Source organism: Lucilia cuprina, chromosome 3 (assembly GCF_022045245.1).
Source record: "Lucilia cuprina isolate Lc7/37 chromosome 3, ASM2204524v1, whole genome shotgun sequence".
Classification (NCBI taxonomy): domain Eukaryota; kingdom Metazoa; phylum Arthropoda; class Insecta; order Diptera; family Calliphoridae; genus Lucilia; species Lucilia cuprina.
Window position 1 is genome coordinate 35589438 of NC_060951.1, and position 23242 is coordinate 35612679.

Below are 23242 nucleotides of genomic sequence, written 5' to 3' on the forward strand. Positions count from 1 at the left end.
CGCCCCAACGTGCAATTCTCGATAATAACAAAAGCAACAACATGTTTTTAACAATTACATATTTATTATTTTTAAACAATATAAGAAAATATAGAGAGGGGGAGTTTGAGAGAATAGTATATCAAAAACCAAGAGAGTGTTTTTAACAAAAAAAAATGTGCGGGTTTATTTGCATGTGTTTAAATGAGAGTCATGTGCTAACTAAACTGGTGGACTGGATGAGTGACTGAAAATTTGTTTTTTTTTTTCTTTCATATTTATATATATTTTATTTTTATTAAATTGAACAAAGGCAAAATATTTGAATAGAAAAAAACAACAAATTATAATAACCAGAGTTGTATCAGATAGTAGAAAGAATGTTGTTGACGACATGTACATACATACATATGTATGCTTATTATGATGATGCGGTTGTTTGTTGCTGACGAAGTCTCCTATGAGGATGATAATGAATAATACGTATACAAAGAAAAAAAAAACAATTTATATAAAAACAAAAACAATTTTATAGAGAAATTAATTGAATATGTGCTCGGTGAGTGAGTATACATATACTAGAATGAGTTAAAAAAAGAATTATGTCTTTTGATAAAACAGTAATAATAATCAGGGATGGAAAAGTACCTATATACTGTTGTATTTTATTTTTACATGTAAAATAGAGCATAGTCCAGACTAGGGTTCTATAAATCGACTTTCGAAAAATCGAACAATCGAATTTTTGTCGAAAAAAGTCGAAAAGTTGAAGTCGACTAATTTGTCTGCAAAAAATTCGATAACTCAACTATCGTCTATGAAAAAAGTCGAAAAGTCGACTTTGTAAATAAAAGCCGAAAAGTCGAAATAAGACGGAAAAGATCGAAAATTCGAAAATAGTAGAAAAAAGACAAAATATAGTCGAAAATTTTAAAAAAGTGGAAAAAAGTAAAAAACTCTAAAATAGTCGGAAAAACTCGAAAATAGTAGAAAAATGTCAAAAATTAAAAAAAAAGTGAAAGAAAAAGTCAATAACTCTAAAATAGTCGGAAAATTCGAAAAAAAAGTTAAAAAATAGTCGAAAAAAGTCGAAGAAATTCGAAAAGAAGTCTGAAAAAGTCGAACAAGGCGGAAAAAACTTTAAATGTTGACTTTTCGTAAAATACTCAAAGGCGACTTTTAATTAATTGAAAAAGTCGAAAAATCGACTTTTCATAAAATGCAAAAAGTTGAAAAGTCGACTTTTTAGCTACATGCAAAAAGTCGAAAAGTTGTTTCAACTGTAGAACCCTAGTCCAGACTCTTGAGTGTAGAATAGAGGGTAGACTAGTGTATAGAAAAGTGTATAGACAAGAGGGTAAACTAGAGCATAGACTAGAACATAGATTATATCATAAGCTAATGAAGAGGCTAGACCATAGGCACTGACATTGATTAGAGCAGATTAGATCATAAGCTAAAGTAGAGGCTAGACCATAGGCTGGAGCATAGACTCTATCTTATGCTAGAGCATAGACAGAAGCATAAACTAGAGTATTGACTACAACATAAACTGACTATAGCTTAAAATAGGATGTAGACTAGAGCATTAGACTGGAACATTGAGTAGAACATAGACTAAAGTGTAGACTAGAACATAGAATAGAGCATAGACTAGAACATAGATTAGATCATAAGCTAAAGAAGAGCCTAGACCATAGGTACTGACATTGTAGAGCACAAACTAGAGTGTAGACTAGAACATAGAATAGAGCATAGTCTAGACCATAGGCTGTAGAATAGACTCTATCTTATGCTAGAGCATAGACAGAAGCAAAAACTAGAGCATCGATTACAACATAAACTGAAACATAGACTAGAGAACGGACTAGAGCATAGATTAGAGCGTAGAATAGAGATTAGACTAGAGCAAAGACTGGATCATTGACTAAATCCTATCTTAAAAACTAGACTATAACATAGACTGGAACATAAACTAGAATTAAAAGTAGAACATAGAATAGATTATAGCAAAGACTAGGGTATAGATTAGAACATAGAGATAATTAGATATAGAGATAAATAGATATAGAGATAAATAGATATAGAGATAACTAGATATAGAGATAAATAGATATAGAGATAACTAGATATTGAGATAACTAGATATAGAGATAACTAGATATAGTGATAGATAAATAGAATAGAATAGAATAGAATAGAATAGAATAGAATAGAATAGAATAGAATAGAATAGAATAGAATAGAATAGAATAGAATAGAATAGAATAGAATAGAATAGAATAGAATAGAATAGAATAGAATAGAATAGAATAGAATAGAATAGAATAGAATAGAATAGAATAGAATAGAATAGAATAGAATAGAATAGAATAGAATAGAATAGAATAGAATAGAATAGAATAGAATAGAATAGAATAGAATAGAATAGAATAGAATAGAATAGAATAGAATAGAATAGAATAGAATAGAATAGAATAGAATAGAATAGAATAGAATAGAATAGAATAGAATAGAATAGAATAGAATAGAATAGAATAGAATAGAATAGAATAGAATAGAATAGAATAGAATAGAATAGAATAGAATAGAATAGAATAGAATAGAATAGAATAGAATAGAATAGAATAGAATAGAATAGAATAGAATAGAATAGAATAGAATAGAATAGAATAGAATAGAATAGAATAGAATAGAATAGAATAGAATAGAATAGAATAGAATAGAATAGAATAGAATAGAATAGAATAGAATAGAATAGAATAGAATAGAATAGAATAGAATAGAATAGAATAGAATAGAATAGAATAGAATAGAATAGAATAGAATAGAATAGAATAGAATAGAATAAATAGAATAGAATAGAATAGAATAGAATAGAATAGAATAGAATAGAATAGAATAGAATAGAATAGAATAGAATAGAATAGAATAGAATAGAGAATAGAATAGAATAGAATAGAATAGAATAGAATAGAATAGAATAGAATAGATAATAGAATAGAATAGAATAGAATAGAATAGAATAGAATAGAATAGAATAGAATAGAATAGAATAGAATAGAATAGAATAGAATAGAATAGAATAGAATAGAATAGAATAGAATAGAATAGAATAGAATAGAATAGAATAGAATAGAATAGAATAGAATAGAATAGAATAGAATAGAATAGAATAGAATAGAATAGAATAGAATAGAATAGAATAGAATAGAATAGATGGATAGATGGATAGATGGATAGATGGATAGATGGATAGATGGATAGATGGATAGATGGATAGATGGATAGATGGATAGATGGATAGATGGATAGATGGATAGATGGATAGATGGATAGATGGATAGATGGATAGATGGATAGATGGATAGATGGATAGATGGATAGATGGATAGATGGATAGATGGATAGATGGATAGATGGATAGATGGATAGATGGATAGATGGATAGATGGATAGATGGATAGATGGATAGATGGATAGATGGATAGATGGATAGATGGATAGATGGATAGATGGATAGATGGATAGATGGATAGATGGATAGATGGATAGATGGATAGATGGATAGATGGATAGATGGATAGATGGATAGATGGATAGATGGATAGATGGATAGATGGATAGATGGATAGATGGATAGATGGATAGATGGATAGATGGATAGATGGATAGATGGATAGATGGATAGATGGATAGATGGATAGATGGATAGATGGATAGATGGATAGATGGATAGATGGATAGATGGATAGATGGATAGATGGATAGATGGATAGATGGATAGATGGATAGATGGATAGATGGATAGATGGATAGATGGATAGATGGATAGATGGATAGATGGATAGATGGATAGATGGATAGATGGATAGATGGATAGATGGATAGATGGATAGATGGATAGATGGATAGATGGATAGATGGATAGATGGATAGATGGATAGATGGATAGATGGATAGATGGATAGATGGATAGATGGATAGATGGATAGATGGATAGATGGATAGATGGATAGATGGATAGATGGATAGATGGATAGATGGATAGATGGATAGATGGATAGATGGATAGATGGATAGATGGATAGATGGATAGATGGATAGATGGATAGATGGATAGATGGATAGATGGATAGATGGATAGATGGATAGATGGATAGATGGATAGATGGATAGATGGATAGATGGATAGATGGATAGATAGATAGATAGATAGATAGATAGATAGATAGATAGATAGATAGATAGATAGATAGATAGATAGATAGATAGATAGATAGATAGATAGATAGATAGATAGATAGATAGATAGATAGATAGATAGATAGATAGATAGATAGATAGATAGATAGATAGATAGATAGATAGATAGATAGATAGATAGATAGATAGATAGATAGATAGATAGATAGATAGATAGATAGATAGATAGATAGATAGATAGATAAACAGATAGATAAATAAATAGATAAATACATAAATAAATAAATAAATAAATAAATAAATAAATAAATAAATAAATACATAATTTATAAACTCTTCAAAAAGTTGGTAGTGTTTCCAATTATGAATTTCCCATCCCTGATAACAAAATATTAATCAACAACAAATACACAGTTATAAAATCCAACTAAACGAACTAAGAGAGAGCCAACCACTCATTAACAGAAAAAAAGAGAGCCTGAGCATGATAATTTTTTTTGTTATTGTATTTTTCTTTCATTGCTCTACGTGTTGGTGATGTTTGTTGTTGTTTTGATTATTCTTACTGTTGTTTTTATTATTATTATGTACACTCGTATGGTGTCATTGTAATATTTTTTCAATGGTTGGTTTTTCATATTCAGTTGCGTTTTTGACGCTGCACAGTTTGCATCACGTGAGAATAGCAAAAAGTAAAAAAAATAAATATCAAAAACAAATTCATAAAAATAATTAAATACATAAGCAAGCAAAAAATAGACCTTTGGATATAAAAATATAAAAAAATTTATACTGAAGAAAATCAAAAATAATTGTGTTTTATAACGAAAAAAGAAAGAAAAATTCTTTTTAGTGAAAAAAACGTAACCCAACGTCGTGTATTTAAAAAAGAAGAAAAGGTGTGTGTGTGTGTGTCTTGAATCGTGTAATAAAAACAAACAAATAATTTAGAACAAAAAGAAGGAAATTTATTTATAATTAAATACTTATAAAACCTATTTATCACCTGTGGCAAGAAAAAAAATTAAAAAGAAATTGTGAAAAAAATTGTATTATACTAGTTTTATAAGTATTTTTTTGTTTCATTTTGCTATTTAGTGGCACAAAGAAGTGAAAAAAAATTGAAATGTGAAAGAAAGAAGAAAAAAGTTTAAAGTGCCAACATCACCAGTATTTACATACAACATCGTATAGTCGTCATCCACACACAGCCAGCAATCAAGCAACCAACCAACCAACGAACCATTCATTTTTTTTTATTTTTTTGAACAAATTTTTTTTTTCAATTTTTTCAGTTCAGTTTTTACTTTTCAGTTCAAGCAAACAACAGCAACAGAGCAAGCAGCAGCATGAACAAAACAAAACCATACTAAATCAAACCAAATCAACAACAACAACAGCAACAACAACCAGTCTAAATGTTTGACTGTCAGACAATTCCACTAACTAACCCACCAAACCGCCTGACAAACAAACCAACAAACAGTCATCCATCCATCCATCTCTCTATACAATATTCATCCATTGTATTTAAGTTTGTCTTTATAAGTGTATTTTGCTGTTGCTGTTGCTGTTGTTGTTTTTTTTTCGTTTTCTATATAAAAATACAAAAATTATCTCAGTGTTTTTTCTTTCTTTCTTTTGGTGTGTAAAGCTCTCTATTTCTTTATTTTTGTTGTTGTTGTTTTTTCTGTATTTTTGTTATTACTTGTTTTTTTATACGCATTATTAAACTTGTATTGTTAAAATACACTTCTCTTCCAATAAGAAGAGATTTTTTTGCAAATCTTTTACTCCCTGTTTTTTCCCTCTCTCTCTAAGCAAATACTAGCTCTCACGCCCTAAAGTTTAAAATACTTTTATTACAACTACTAGTTTACAAAGAAAGAATGTGAAAAAAAATAAACGGTTTACTTGCAAATGTTAGTTTTTGTTTCTTTTTTTTTTTGAAAGAAAACTTTGCTCTGATTGTAGAAAAAGTAATATTTCATTGAAAAATTTATAAAAATTTAGTTCCATAATAAATTAACAGTGTATTATAAAAGTAAATGGTTTTTAGAAATTAAGTGAAAAATAATCTAGTGTAAGTGTTTTTAAATACCGATTCATGAAGCTTTTTGAGAAACAAAAGGGGAAGATATGGACTCATGCCACATTTTCAGAACTTCTTTACTTACATGGGAATGTAGTGGAAAGTTTTGCGAGATCGTTAATCAAGAAACTGAAACAGTTATGTCACCCTTATCTATCGATCATTAATAGATCCAATTTTAAATGTGTTATAAAGAACATACATGGATGGATGGTGTGAAGAAAGCTCCACTTAAGATCCTTCAATTCCAAAACTGGTCAGTTAAAGTTGTTTTGAGTATGTGGCAAAATGGTGCAGAGATACAAAGTCTTCAATCTCCAGACCGGAAAGATTCCCTATCGTTTAAAGAATATCGATTCAGCAACAGCTGGAAAGCAAAAGAAGAATTTACATTCACCGAGAAATCTTCTCAAAGTGTTTGGAAAAGTTAAGGAAACAATTAAGTTTTGAAAACTCAAAAGTTTCAATTATCACTTCATAACTTTTAAATGAGTTGAAAAACGAAAATATTTTATATTTATCTTGAGAAAATTCTCACAATTGGATAGAATTATCTTGATTTCATTCTAGGGATAGTGTCTGAGGGGTTTTCTAAAGAATATGTCGTGGAGATTCTGCATGAACATTGTGAGATCCCTATCCAGTGTCTCAGGTGGGAATCGAACCCATGACCTCTAATCTAACAGACTAGAACATTAAACTACCAATCATCTAAAATCAGACTTCTTATGTAACAACTTCTAGGTAGGATACTATGACCACTAAAGAGCACTTCACACTATCACACTTTATATACGTAAAGTTGAGTGAACATTGTGAGATCCATATCCAGTGTCTCAGGAAGGAATCGAACCCATGATCTCTAACCTAACAGACTAGAACATTAAACTACCGATCGTCTAAAATCAGTATAAAGACTTCTTATGTAACAACTTCTAGGTAGTATCCTAACTAGAAGTAGATGACCACTAAAGGGCACTTCACACTATTACACTTTATGTACGTAAAGTTCAATGAAATTTTCCTCCGTATAACAAAAAAACAGTATAAAAGTCGTAAGATTTTACGTATATGTTTACACGATTGTTATAAAACAATAACAAAATAAGATGAAAACAGCTGTTTCACTTTTTTGTATGTGTTTACATAAAAATACATCCCTGATCTAATGCGACTTGTATGTTTTTTTTAATCATTTCAAAAAATGAAGGGAACCATACGAACGTAAAAATTTTCCATTCGTGTTCTCTCTCGATGTGTGCTGGTGTCATTACATTTTGCGTTTAGACGTTTAGATCCCATCCGTACTCTTCTACACAAAATTTTAACAGATCAGCCGGCTTAAGTTATATGAACTATAGTTATCCTCCCCAATGTGGTCGGAACTTTAAATTCCGGTGGTCCGAGGGACACAATCATGAAAGAAATTTGTATCAAGACAACTCATTCTGCGCTCCTTCACTTGGGTATCCCATACAATCTGTTATACTTCCAATCATACAGAATGAATTTCTATTATGTTTCAAGAGATTTATGATTCTTTTATGTGAAAGATAGGATCATAATTTTCCATTCGATATTACATCCAGGGGAATATGGTATCCTTTTTCCGAATAAGTTTTGTCTAAAGATTGTAGTCTATATATTGTAGTACAAGTAAGGAATGTAAAGGATAATATATTTTGACTTCTTTACGTTCTAGGCGAAAGCTTTGAGGGTTGAAAAAGTGTTCGTATCGGTCGATGTATCGTATGTTTTTCGAAAGTAGCGATGACGTAAAATAGAGTTCGGTAGTGTGCCGTCTTGCTTGAACAGGAAGTAAATTTCAGTTTGATGTAGAACCAATTAACCGTAAAAGTTCTTGAACCTGTGTAGACTAACATATGGCCGTTTCGAAGGAAAATTTTTGAAGCCCTATCTTTTTGATGCTAGCATTATGTATATAACTATGTCTATTGCTTTAGATTTGGTCGATTTACTTATTATAGTTTAAAGGTAAATATCAAAAACCATTAGCAGGAGTTACTTGGTCAGAACCCTAAATATCGTAGACATAGTTTCGAATTTGATTCTTTATCAGAGCAGCATCTTAAGTTTCCTAAGTCTATGAGAAAGTAGAAAAGAAGAGAGAAAAAGGAGACATCTATGAACGTCTGAAGATGGATGTTCTTGTTTTGGCAATCTAATCTATTTGCTTCCGCTAATATGAGTCCCTTTTCCAAACAATTGTTTATTGGTTTTCTTGCGAACTAACGTGCAAAACCTTCAAAATATCTGATTGTGGTGATTTTCGAATAAATCATGATGTTTATTATTGACGATTGACGAAAGATTCTTGTGAAATTAATGATACATAAATTTTCTGCTGATCGGCTGATAAAAAAATATATTGACTCAACTTTTACACTGAACAAAATAAAAACTATAAACAAAAATACTAAAGCCAATTCTGTTCTTTAGCAGAGCAGAAAAATCTAGATCCAATAGGATTCCATAAGTTTTTTATACCTATGCAGTACTTTCAAAAAGCTATAACATAAAAGGGTCACCTTTAAAATCTCCTCTAAACTATAACCACTCAAGAAAAAAAATCTAAAGAAGAAATAAATATTTCACAATTATTCACTTGTATGACGCACTGTAAGTGTATTACGGTGTTTTTTCTGTGTGCATTTCAGGTTTTCTTTAGTATTAAGAGAGAGAAGGAATAAAAGAGAAATGAATTGAGAAAAAAGAGCATAAAATACTGTAATATTTGTAAACTTACAGAAAAGTAGAAGGAGAGGAAGAGAGTTAACTGTTTTTTTGGAGCCGGATTGTGCATGCTTTGAGTTTTGTTTTAGTTTGCATGTTTGGTTTTGAAAAAATAAAAACGCCCTGATTGCGCATGTTGAAACTTGCACATTACTAACTAGCAGCCCCCTTACTTCTTAAGCTCTTGCCTTTTGGAATTTATAGTTGAGAAACAGACAGAGAGAGAGAGAGAGAGAGAGTAGGAGAGATCTCTCTATCCCCAAACTCTCTGTAAATATAACAGAACGTGTGATTGTTGTGTTTTTATAAAAACTCGTGCTAAAGTGTCGTGTTTACATAAAAAATAGAAAAAAAACTGTTTTTTCTTTATTGTTTTTGTTGTTTATAGTAGATTTACACTCTTCCCGAGTCCCCAATTTTGTTTGTTTGGTATTACTTTGTGTTCTTCCTTCCTCTTCATCTCTAGCTTTAGTTTCAGCTTCATCTTGTGCTTCTTTTTTTTTTCTTTATGCTGTTGTTGTTTCTGCTGCTTTTGTTGCTGATGTTGTTGTACATATTACGTGGTTTGTTGGTTTTTGTGTCGTGGTCGTTGCCGTCGTTCGTTCGTTCGTTGTTATTTCTGGTGCGTTTCGAAAAGTTGCGTCAGTTTCACATTTACACAGTCGGTTTAAAATTTCACATCACTGAAAAACAAGAAATAAAATTACGGAAAATTTTTTCTTCTTTTTTTTTGTTTTCTTACTACCAAAAACAACAATATGAAAACTAATTGTGTTGTAAATTAAAAAAAGAAAATATTTAAAACAGAAATTAAAAAAATTATTGTGATAATTGTTGGAAAAATAAAATTTTAAGAAAAAAAAATTCTTTTTGCAAAAAAATAAAATTTATTAAATAATTTATTTATTTTTGTTTCTTAAAAAAGTTTTTAGTGCATTTTAAAGCAGTGTCTAACTACTACGTGCTCTCTCTCTCGCTCTCCTTCACTCTACTAAAGTGTGCCTACGTGCGTGTGTGTTTGATATAGAAAATAATTGTGTGATTTAATGAAAAAAAGTATAAATATTTTTAGCTTTTTTTAAAATTTACAACAATCCTTTAAAAATAATTTAAACAATTTTGTATTGCTCTCTCTCGCTGGTTCTCTCGTGTGAAAGAACTTTACATAAATAACATTACAACCCCACAACCAGGTAATTATTTAAATTTTTTATTTATTATTTAATGTTTGCAAAAAAAATCCTTCCGTCTTGTTGCAAATAATAATTACAATAGTTATACTCTTCTTTGCTAAATGTCTTTGTCCTTTTATGTCCTTTAGCAATGTTTTTGTGGTAGCACTAACACCAATACTTTTCTATAGAGATTTATTTTCTTAGAAATGTGGGTGCCTAGCTTTTTTTCTCTTTCTCTCTCTGTCTTGCAGAATTGTGTTTTTCTTTATTGCTAATGTCAAATCAAGTTTTATTTTTATTCGTCTCTCTATAATTCTCTCTCTCTGTGTTCATTCTTTATTCCTTTATTTGCTAAAAAAAGTCCTGCTATAAGTTGGAGTAGTGGTGTGTTAGCACATGTGAGTGTGTGTGTGTGTGTTTGCAGGATTATTATTTTTAGTGTAATTTATTTTATTTTTGGCCGGGGCAAAAATGTTACTATGTGTGGTGATTAATTTCCATATTTATGATTCTAGACTGTAAAAGAATTATACATAAAAAACTTTTATGAGAAATTAACACATTCATTACAGAGCTGGGAGTGTTTTACAAGGATTTTAATTTCAATTTTCAAACGATATTTCTCTCTATATCCTTAACTCTAAGTTAAGATTCTTTGTCAACAAAATCAGACTATTTTGAGTTTTTGACAAGTAAAGACTAAAGTTCCAATTGTATTCTTAAGAGGCATAGGAATAGTGAGCATTCGTTGATAGTATTGTGTCGACAAAGTAACCTCGAAGTTGGGGGATCAGGAAGTGAATGTATAATTAAGAATACATTTCGATCTTATCACGTCCTTGTGGAAAAAACTTGAAGAATGCATAACAGTTTATATTCTAGCAAAAATAAAATGAAGTACTTCCAAAAGAATAACATTTATCACCACTTTAAAAGTAGCACTTAGTGAATTTGTTTATCGAATACCAAGGAAGTGAAAACAATCCAATTTTGTTAAAATTTTAAGGTATATTTTTTGTACTAAAATTTTTACAATTAAACCAATATTATTTTGGAGTTAATTGATAAATGCGTCTATAATATTACAATTTAACTTCCTAATAACTTCTAAAGAAATTCAACCTCCTGAGAATGACTTTATATGTAGTGAATTTGGAATCAAATAAAAAGGACATCTATGACAAGCCTGTATTTAAATCATAACTTCTTCAGGTCTTTTTCAGTACTTCCATGAAGTAAATTCTACTTCTTTTTCTCTTCTTTGGAAGTTCTTTTTTTTTTGCTGGGTTGTTAATGGTAGACGTATCGATGGCGTAAAATCAGTTTGATAGAGTTTCGACCAGATCATCTGTTAACTGTGCTTTCGTTAACAAATGATATTCATCGCTATCGCCAATAGGAGTGAAAATTTTGTTCTCTTGAAGTTTTCTTTTTCCTCTAAGGGAAAATTGCTATCGTGAACTTGTTGTGAACAATTCATTTACAATAATTGATTTTGTATGGAACAGCTGTTCAATGTTTACAAAATTTCATCAACAAATTTCATAACAGGGGAATTTTTTCACGACAAAAAAGTTAGTAAACGAAAAAAGTGAAACGGGAACATATTTCACGTGAAATGATGATTGTCGGATAGGGGTGGTTATTGTGTCGACAGAGTAATGTCGAAGTCTAATCAGGAAGGTAGACATGTTGTTGTTGTTGTAAAAGGTTGGCTGTAACTGGATGTTCTTCCCGGGGACATAACTTCCGGTTGATACAGCTGTTGCTGAGTTGACAATCTTTGGTCGTCGTGGGAACGTTTGACAGTTTTCAATACCAAAACGGATCTTCCAGAGATCCTTTTCTATATCCATCTCAAAGTGAAAGACCTTCCTTTGTAGCATTAGAAAATAAGTCGTCCTGTAAGAACGGATCTTATACAGAACTTCCTCTTAATCCATCTCATAGCGACAAGCCCCCTTTTCTCTATGTTCAGAGGTAGTTTAAAGGATACTTTCATTCTGATAAGTGGACACGCTTTTATGCTAGATCTACACTAGTTTTGCGTAGCAGAATGGCTTCCGTTCTATAGTTCAAAGTTACCAACAACAGATTTTGCCGTATTGTACCAAACAGAAAGAAAAAGAGATGTATTGTAAAGTAACAGACTCTCTGATCTTTGGACATGATCTTTCATGATGTTCCCTTTATCTTCTGACCGAAAAATCATCTAGTTAAGTAAAAGTAAATGACTAGATCAAACAATTAGATCTAGTCAAGGATCATTGAATCCGTTCTCCTTCTCTCTCACGACCAACCTGAATGATGTATAATGATCCTTATAGTGAAGGCATTCATGGAGCTACTTTCAGATAAACATCATTAAACAAATTACTAATGCTTCAATATCAGATGTCGCCAATGATCTTGAACAATCATCAGATGTGATCGAAATAATACTCTTCTGATTTGTTTTGAGTTATTAAGGAAGTTTGTGTCGGTTTAGTTCTAGTTTATCTGATTTGTGGTGATGTCAGAATTCGGATCATACAGATCTATTTGCGTACTTTGTATAATGGATATTCTCTTTCCTAAGAGAGGCATTATGAATGAACGCATACACACTATCATCCTTTGCTTTCCTTAAACCTTATCAATAAGTGATCAAGATGGTTTATACGGATCGGGAATAAATGTGAATAAAGGTGAATAAAACATCGATCTTCACCATTTTACCATCCTACAATTTCAAAGGAGAAAGAGAGTGTAGCGAGTGAGTTCTTCCTTAAGGCCGCTCTTACGGTAGATCCATAGAACTACTCATTAATAACTACAATATCAAAATCATTGTTCACATGTATATAAAACTAACTTACACAAAAACCTTCAAAAACTTAAAAGGTCCTTTCACAATCCTTGGAATGGAACTTTTTATTATTTATCAAACCAGTTAACACAATATTAGAAACCTTTTTCTTATTCACAAAAGAAACACATCATATTTATGTGTCTGAATCAGTAAAGTGTGACCGAACAACTAGAGAATTTAACAAAAGATTCAGGGATTTAAAGAAGGAGAGGAAGAAATTAGTGTCCCTCTCTCTCTCGTCAAACGTCCTTAAACAAAATTCCTATTTATATTAGATGTTATGTGAAATACAAATCAACAACACACCACTGCGATTGTTGCTTAAATTTACTGAGGGGTACGGGCAGTCACACACTCTTAGCATTTATGACCAACATAAACATAAGGAAGACTCCCTCAGCCATACAAGAGTACGAGATGGCGTAAGAATTTACCACAAAACGTGACTTTTTCAATGAAATTATAAAACATTTCATTAACGCTGTGGTTCAGATCTGCAAAAAAATAACATTTTGCAATATATTTTCTTAAGAATTAGAGGATGTTTTTTTCGCCAGAAATCTCCCCAAAGAAGTTGTGGGTTTTATATTTCTCTGTTTAGCCTTCATAATTAATACTTTTTTTTAGTGTTGAATCATACTTTCATTTCATGTAAATTTAAAGCACAAACAAAATGTATTGACGCACAGACTTATAGATAGAAAGATAGATAGACAGACAAACCCAACCTAAGATATACAAGAACCAAAGTAAAGAAACTTTTTTTAAAAAAGAATTTGCATTTTTGCTTAATTAAATGGAAATAATTACACATACACACACACACAGACACACACTCTCTTACAATAGAATAGAAACCCTGAAAAGAATCCTTAAGACATTTTTATGGATTTTGATAGAAATAAAATACCGAAAAAGGATAAAAAGCACAAATGAATTGATTTACAAAAAAATGAAAAACAAAATGTATATGAAAAAGGATACTCAATACACTGTACATGGACATGTGTAAGAATTGGGATAACAGTTAAATTCTCATTCTCTCTTCGAAATACATTAGCACAAAGAGTGTGATAGGGAGTAAAAAGTAAAAAAGCATAATAGTATGTAGTAACATAAAACTTAACTAAGATTTATTGTTATTATTACTATTATTGTTACTGTTAAATGTCAAGAGTATTGAAAGAAAATCTCTCGAAACATAAAAGAATTTATTTTTTTCCTTTTATTTCCTATTCTTTGTCCTTTTTAAAAGGGACTTTATTGCCCTTTAAAAGGCTAAAATATAACAAAAAAATAATAGAAAAATGTGGTAATAAAGATCTTAAGTACTTGTTAGGGATTTTTGGTATAAAGGACCTTTCATTTCTAGAAACATATTGGTAAAAGGACTTGTATAAGGATCGGTCACAATATTAATGATAGTTAAATAATTCCTCTAGAAGGATAATAGCCCATTTTTGCTTCCTTCATTTAATAATATAATCTTAAGATTATTTTTTGAAATTTTGAAAACAATTGTAGAAAGTATAGAGGATCAATGTTTTGAAATATAAAAAGACTACAGACTAGACTATAGACTTGACTATAGACTAGACAATAGACTAGACTATAGACTAGACTATAGACTAGACAATAGACTAGACAATAGACTCGACTATAGACTAGACTATAGACTAGACTATAGACTAGACTATAGACTAGACTATAGACTAGACTATAGACTAGACTATAGACTAGACTATAGACTAGACTATAGACTAGACTATAGACTAGACTATAGAATATGCATTTTTTTTTTTTTTTCAACAGACTTTTTAAAAGTTATTAGAAAACATTTTGTTGTTGTTTTCTCTATAAATTTGTTTTTCTTTTAAGACTTTTAAATAGTTCTTTTAATTTTCTTTATAATTATAGAGTTATGAAGCTGAAAATTGTTGTAATTTGTTATTATTGCACTTTTTTTATTCCTCTTACTTTAGGTTTACGTCTACGACTTTGTTTTTGTTTTGTATTGTTTCTCATACAACTTAATTCTAAGAATTTTTCAACAATTTATTTTTTTTAATTCAAACTCTATAATTTTGATGTTAAAGAAATTTGTTGTTTTTTTTTTTTGTTTACTCCTCTTTTAAGTTTTTCTTGTATTTTTCTTTCATCATTAGTTTTTATAGTTGTGTGTGAGTGTTTTTTATTTAAAATGTTGTTAAATGGTGTTTTTTAGTTGCTGCTGTTTGATTTTTTCAATAGACTTAATTTTGTGTAACTTGAAAAATGTTTCTGTCTGTCGTTCTGTCTGCCACAAACAAAAGGGGAAAAAACTTATGTAAATAAAAGTGGAAGAAAAGAAAAAAATATAAATGCATAGAAAAAATTAAAATAAAATTAATAGTGTAGAAATAATTACAAAGAAATGTTTGTAATTTATAATATATTTTTTATTATAAAAATATTTTAAACAAACTATTGTTGGGAACAATTAAACAAATATGTCCGTCATTTTTTATTACTTGACAGATAAACAAACATTTTATGATTCTTTTTTAACAAATTTTGGTTAAAAATACACATTTTCAAATTTTCCTGTTTTTTACGTTTTATTCTTTAATATTTTAAACTAAAGGATTTCTGTATTAAAAAAAGTTTTTTTTTCGAAAATTCGAAATTAAGTTTGAAGTTTTCGAACATCGATTAATTTTGGTAAAAAAGGTTTTTTTATCCTTTAAAATTTAAATTTTAACTATATTTTTTTATATCAAAGTATTTTGGCAACTTTTTTAACAATTTTCGAAAATTCGAAATTAAGTTCGAATTTTTTTCAATATAATTTTTTCCCACAGATAATCATGTTTAACTTTATAAAACATAAAATTATCAAATATTTGTTTCATATTGTTGTAATTTTGTGGATTTTTAACAATTTTCGGAAATTCGAAATTAAGTTCGAATATTTCGAATATTATTTTGTTTACTCTAAAACAGTTTTGTTTCCCTTAAAATGTAAAATTATAGTTTTTAAACAAATTTTTGTGTTTTTTTTAGCTATTTTCAAATTTCGAAATTATGTTCAAATTTTTCGAAGATTATTTTTATCACATTTTTCACAAAAAAAAAAAAAAAAAAAAAAACAATAATTTTTTATTTAGTTTATAAATTTGCTAAGTATTTTTGTCAAATTGAAGCATTTGAACACTTTTTAGCAATTTCGAAAATTCAATATTAAGTTCGAATTGTTTCGAATATCATATTTTTCACCTAAAATTGTTCATTTGCGCTTTAGTGTTATTTTCACCTAAAATCCTTTATCTACGCTTTAGTGTAGCAAATGACTTTAAATTTTGTTTATTTCGTTGTATTTGGCATTATTTTCATAACTTCGAAAATTCGAAATTAAGTTCGAATTTTTTCGAATAACAAATTTTTCACCAAAAATCCTTTATTTACGCTTTAGTGTAATAAATTATCAAAAATGTTGTTTATTTCTTTGTATTTGGCATTATTTCCATAACTTCGAAAATTCGAATTTAAGTTCGAAATTTTTCGAATAACAAAATTTTCGTGAAGAAGCTTTTTTTACGCTTTTGTGTAACAAATTATCAAAAATGTTGTTTATTTTGTTGTATTTGGCATTATTTTCATAACTTCGAAAATTCGAATTATTTTTAAAAATTTTCGAATATCAATTTTTTTACAAAAAAAAAAAAAAAAAATACGCTTTAGTGAAACAAATTACTTAATATATTGTTTATTTCGGTGTAATTGGCATTATTTTCAGAACTTCGAAAATTCGAATTTTAATTCGAAATTTTTCAAATATCTAGATTTTCACCGAAAATCATTTATTTATGCTTTTGTATATTAAAAAACATAAAATTATAGTTTTTTCAATTTATTTTTTCTAATTTCGAAAATTCGAAATTAATTTCGAATTTTTTCGAACATTGAAATTTTCATTGAAAATCATTTATTTACATTTTTGTATATAAAATATTATTAAATTATAGTTTTTCTAACATATTTTGCAATTTCGAAAAATCGAAGATCATAAAAAAATCTATTTTTTTTACTCCTAGAATTAAACATTTTATAATATTTTTGAATTTTCAGCTTAAATAATCTTAATTTTCGAAATTAAGTTTGAAAATTTGAAATTAAGTTCGAAATTAAGTTCGAAAATTCGAAATTAATTAAAAATTTATTTGAATTCACTCACTAATCAGTTCCTTAACTAGAAACTTTCCAAACAATGTTCTCCAAACAAGTTCGATAGTTTTTTCTTCTAGTGTCCTCTTTTCCTCTCTCAGACAGTCAAATATTTGATACAAGTTCGAAAGTTTTAAAGTTTTTGTTTCCTTGTAGTATCCTTTGTCCTTGAAACTATTCCTCAGACTACCTTACAATATGTCTCTCTTACCATTATTTGTCTGTCAGTCTGTCTTTTCATTTTCAATTGTCTGTCTGTCTGTCGGTTTTTTTCCATTTTCAATTGTATGAACATTTGTTGATAACATTGCTATTGTGTTTCTTTTTATAGTTTTGACACTAGAAACGAAGCATGAAATTAAAATTGTGTTTATTTTCCAAAAAAAAAGTAATAAAACAATTTTTATGTAAAAATTACATAAAAATGTTTTTTTTTTCCATAAGACAAAATGCCAGGATATTATTTGTCTAAAGTGACGGTAACTTTTTGTTTTCATTTTGTTACTTTTATTATTAGAAAAGGTGTTAATGAAAACATAAAAATAACAAACTATTAAACCTAAATGGAATATAAAAAAGGGTTCTTTTTTCTCCAAACAATTGTCGGCATTTTAAATGACTTTGTGCATGACTTTTCCTTAAAGCACTAAAAAAATTCAATAGTATTTTTCAAAAGAATCTAAAACGATATATTGTTGTAAAACAATCATTTTTTTTCTTATAAGACTTTTTTTAAAATTTCTCCATAAACTCAAACATAATTCATTATAATCTCAGAAATGTTGGGTTTGTTCGGCTTGAGGTCTTTTCATTAAATAAATATTAAAAAATTAAAAACTCTTTTTTGTTCTTAGTTTAATTAATATTTATTGTGGTTTCCAATATTTCGACCAACTTCGTTGGTCATCTTCAGGGAAAGTTATTTAATTTTAATGCAGTGTCGTCTGTTGTTTATGTTTTGATCTTCTATGTATTTTCATTATAATTTTATGTATTTTCTTTGTGAAAATTTTTACTACTAAAACACTCTAACACATACACAGAACATTGCATATGTAAATTCTATGTATTTAGAGTAAAAGATAATTAGGTTCACTTTATAATTAACACGTTCTGAAGTATAGAAGAAGGCCTCCTTAAATTTCACATCACACATTTTTATTCATATTTATGTTAATAGAATTTAAATGAAAGAAAATTGTATGCGTGTGTTTGTGCGTGTGTTTAAACTAATTGGCAACGCATGAAGTAACCAGATAATAATCCCAACATATATGCAGACTCAGCTTTCCTTCTCAATTATAATTAGATCAAAGTAAGCGGGAAGTGATCTAAAATAAATTTTTATTAGCTAGACACTTGTCTAATGAAAGATACAGAAATAAAATAGTAATAATTTTTAATTTTTATGAAATTTTTAATTTCTAGAAACTTTTAAGACTAAGTTGGGTCTTGTCTATTATCTATCTATCTATGTATATGAGTCAGTATTTAAATTTTTAAAATTTATAAACATACACCTGGCTTGTCAAAAATAATTATAGTTTTCTATACAAAAAAAAAAAAAAGAAATATGTTTGACCTGTATTTATATTTATTAGCAAATAATATCAACAACAACAACAGCAACAATTTAAACAAAAAGCAAATTATGAAATACGACTCTAATGTCTTTGTATGTTTGTAAAATGTATGGTTAAAAAAAAAGGCAAGGAAATTCTCTTTAAATGCCAACAAATAATAACAACAAAATAACCTTGTATTTACTCTTGTATTTCAATATAATAAGGCACACTTGTGTTTATACAATTAAGAGCACTTAACTAGTTTAGCTTAACTATGGTTGAGTGTGTAGTCTGGACTACAGTTTGCTCTAAAGTCTCGAGACTAAAGTAAAGTGTATTCTACTGCAACGAGTCTGGTTTATAGTTTTGACCATAATCTAGTTCTAGTTCGGTTCTAATTCAGTTCTATTTCAGTGTTAGTTCAGTTCTAGTTCAGTTCTAGTTCAGTTCTAGTTCAGTTCTAGTTCAGTTCTAGTTCAGGTCTAGTTCAGTTCTAGTTCAGTTTTAAATCAGTTCTAGTTCAGTTTTAGTTTAGTTCTAGTTCTATTCTGGTTTAGATCTTCTAGTTCAGTTCTAGTTCAGTTCTAGTTCAGTTCTAATTCAGTTCTAGTTCAGTTCTAGTTCAGTTCTAAATCAGTTCTAGTTTAGTTCTAGTTCAGTTTTAGTTCAGTTCTAGTTCTATTCTGGTTTAGATCTTCTAGTTCAGTTCTAGTTTAGTTCTAGTTCAGTTCTAGTTCAGTTCTAGTTCAGTTCTAGTTCAGTTCTAGTTCAGTTCTAGTTCAGTTCTAGTTCAGTTCTAGTTCAGTTCTAGTTCAGTTCTAGTTCAGTTCTAGTTCAGTTCTAGTTCAGTTCTAGTTCAGTTCTAGTTCAGTTCTAGTTCAACTCTAGTTAGATCCAGATCAGTTCTAGTCCAAGTCTTAATTATAGTTTATGTTCAACACATTTGAAGAAATAGTTTGTAATTTTTAAACCCTGAATGCTGATAGCAAATATTTGCCAACGCTTGTTCTTCTTCATTCAAGTTTTTGTTGTTCTTGTTGTTAAGACTTAATAAAAAACTAAATATTCTAAATTCTACATTAAAACAATAAATAAATATTTATACATGGACTAAATGCAACAACGCGAAAATTTCTAAGAATTGCAAATGTTTGTTGACCGTCCGACCGTGTAAAACCGACATACACACGGATGGACGGACAGGAGAATAACAAAAATAACAACAAGTAAACATAGAGAGAGATAAGCACAATGAAACAGAACAAGAACTTGAACAGACGATACAGCGACATTGTTTTCTTGCTACCAACATATGTTTGTATGTGTTAGTTGTTAATTATTATTAAATTCGATAGAAAAGAAACGGTTTTAGTTACGACATCGAAAGGAGTCTTAACCATTTTTGTGTTTCATATCTGCTCTCTTAAGATCATCGACCGACCCTCTCTCAAAAAGTCAATATTTTTTAGTGATTACTAGATTGTTATATCACTTATCTTTCCTCTACTACATACTACATTGTGTACTTGTTTTCTCTTTTTGATCCGCAAAATGAAAAGAAACCCTTAATGGTTGTTTTTTAGGTAAAATATTTATTGTTTCGTTTGTTGTGGTACGTGTTTTAAACCCCGTGTGTCTAAATGTCATTGCTCTCATGTACCCTCTGAACAGCTGCTACTTGAGTCTGCTGCTACTTCTTCTGATGGTCATCAGCTGCTTAATTGTATTTCATTTTTCTTTAAACATCTCATAAACATAGTTCTTTATAGGTGACAAGTTAATTTATTAGGGAATTTTTTTAATAAGGCAATTTATAAACAGAAACATTATTTTAAAAATGGAAAAAAGTTACCACCCTAAGTAATTTTGAATATTTATAGGAATTATTATTAAAGATCATTTTTAGATCACTTCTAGATCAATTTTAAATCCGTTGTACATTTATTGCAGATCGATTCTAGTTCAGCTCTGGTTCTGTTCTAGTTCACTTTTAGTTTAGTTCAGTTATAGTTTAGTAAAACTCTAGTTTAGTTTTAGATAATTTCTAGTTTAGTTCTAGCTCAATTCTAGTTAAATTCTAGATTAGTTCTAGTTCAGTTCTAGTTTAGTTCTAGTTCAGTTCTAGTTCAGTTCTAGTTCAGTTCTAGTTCAGTTCTAGTTCAGTTCTAGTTCAGTTCTAGTTCAGTTCTAGTTCAGTTCTAGTTCAGTTCTAGTTCAGTTCTAGTTCAGTTCTAGTTCAGTTCTAGTTCAGTTCTAGTTCAGTTCTAGTTCAGTTCTAGTTCAGTTCTAGTTCAGTTCTAGTTCAGTTCTAGTTCAGTTCTAGTTCAGTTCTAGTTCAGTTCTAGTTCAGTTCTAGTTCAGTTCTAGTTCAGTTCTAGTTCAGTTCTAGTTCAGTTCTAGTTCAGTTCTAGTTCAGTTCTAGTTCAGTTCTAGTTCAGTTCTAGTTCAGTTCTAGTTCAGTTCTAGTTCAGTTCTAGTTCAGTTCTAGTTCAGTTTTAGTTCAGTTTTAGTTCAGTTCTAGTTCAGTTCTAGTTCAGTTCATGTGCAGTTCTGTTCAGTTCTAGTTAGTTCTAGTTTAGTTCTAGTTCAGTTATAGTTAAGTTCTGCTTCAGTTCAAAGTAAGTTCTATTTCAATCCTTGTTGAGTTCTGGTTCAGTCCTAGTTCAGTTCTAGTTACTAACCTGATTTTTTTTAATATGTCTTACCCATAATATAATCATGTGTCTTACCGTGAATTATTACGATCCTCTCAATTTTTGTAGATTTCGAACATAACTAACTCATTTTTTCTTTTTCTCATTACAGATCCACCAAATAAAATTTAAATTTTGAAATAAAATTTAATTCTAACAATAATTAAAAATTCTCCAACACCAAATTATAGAAAACAAGCCCACAGGACAAAAACAAATCTATTTTTTAGCAATAAATAAAAAACAAAATTTATTAAAATTAAAAAAAAAACAAAAATATATTTTTGTAAATCAAAACCAAAATTGCTGAAAAAATAACCAAAAAAACAAAATTCCATTCACAGTGATATTTGCAAAAGGCAAAAATACCAAAAATCAACCTGCAATATCACCAGCAACAGCATCAACATCATTAATCAACGTTAGTAGTGGAACAGTAGTTCTTTAACACTTTCTTTCCAAACTGATATGGCGGAGGGTTTAAAAACGCTCCTAGAAGCTGCTCAATATATTGAGCGGCAGGAGAAATTGAATTTATCACCACAGGCCACAGCAATACCGGCAATACTCAATGAGCAGCAACGTTTCATAGTGCATGCGTATGATGCAACAATTGCCAACAACAATAATAGTAATACCACAACAACGACAACAACTAATGGCCATCATAATGGTGTTGGTGGCGGCGGCAGCATAAACATACGCAATTCAAATATAAGACATGGCAATGCCGGTTCATTACAAGTGTCATCATCAGCCCCAGCTGCTGCTGCTCCATTTCAACATATTAATGGACATCATCACAATCATGCTAGCAGCAATAACACCGCCGCCGCCAATTCCTCCCTTCTACAACAGCAAACATCAACGGTATTAACTAACGGTACAAATAGTGCATCCGCCTCATTAACAACAAATGGACATCATCATCACCACCATCAGAATAATAATCAACATTCTCTCCATCATCTTAATCATCAAAGTAGTCAATTATTAAATGCAAATCATCATGATTATGAATTTAATGGTAATAGCAATGGCGGTTCTGCTGGTGTAACGGTTTTGGCCTCATCGCCTTCTTCTTCGTCGGGGACAACAAATGGCAATTTACTGCAGCAATTATCTTTAAATGGCAGGTCCAGTGAAGGTCGCATATCGGGTAAGTTTATCTTATGAGTTTTTACATAAATATTTGTGTTTTTTTTTTGTATGTCTTTTATATGAAAAGCTTTATTCATTTATTTCATAATTATTTTCCATAACAAATGCAATAATACATAATTAACCAAAATTGCATAAAAAAAAAACAAATTTTCTATTACGTCATGATGGTGGCTTAAAGAAAAAGAATTGTCTGTAACATTATTATGTGATATTTAAAGTGAAAAAGAAAACATTTAAATTCCAAAAAGGAGAAAATTATAGTTCATTGTTCAGTTCTAATTTAGTTCCAGTTTAGAGCTAATTCAGTTCAAGTTCTGTTCTAGTTCTGTTCTAGTTCTGTTCTAGTTTTGTTCTAGTTTTGTTCTAGTTCTGTTCTGTTCTAGTTCTGTTCTAGTTCTGTTCTAGTTCTGTTCTAGTTCTGTTCTATTTCTAGTTCTGTTCTAGTTCAGTTTTAGTTCTGCTCTAGTTCTGTTCTAGTTCTTTTCTAGTTCTGTTCTAGTTCTGTTCTAGTTCTGTTCTAGTTCTGTTCTAGTTCTGTTCTAGTTCTGTTCTAGTTCTGT

At 29.4% G+C, this 23242-nt stretch overlaps 1 protein-coding gene across 4 annotated transcripts in view; it reads left to right on the plus strand.

The window, feature by feature from the left end:
* The first annotated feature begins 5006 nt into the window (after positions 1-5006).
* The window catches only part of LOC111690008 (probable serine/threonine-protein kinase nek3), a 48696-nt gene continuing 30460 nt past the window's right edge, over positions 5007-23242 (plus strand). For 2 of the 4 annotated variants that reach the window (XM_046947702.1, XM_046947704.1), the window contains exons 1-3: positions 5007-5084; positions 9957-10224; positions 21631-22677. In XM_046947702.1, coding sequence (XP_046803658.1) covers positions 21987-22677 — 691 coding nt within the window. In that variant the 5' untranslated portion in view covers positions 5007-5084; positions 9957-10224; positions 21631-21986. The remainder of the gene's footprint in view (positions 5085-9956; positions 10225-21630; positions 22678-23242) is intronic. The other 2 variants (XM_046947706.1, XM_046947703.1) reach the window with 2 other exon arrangements.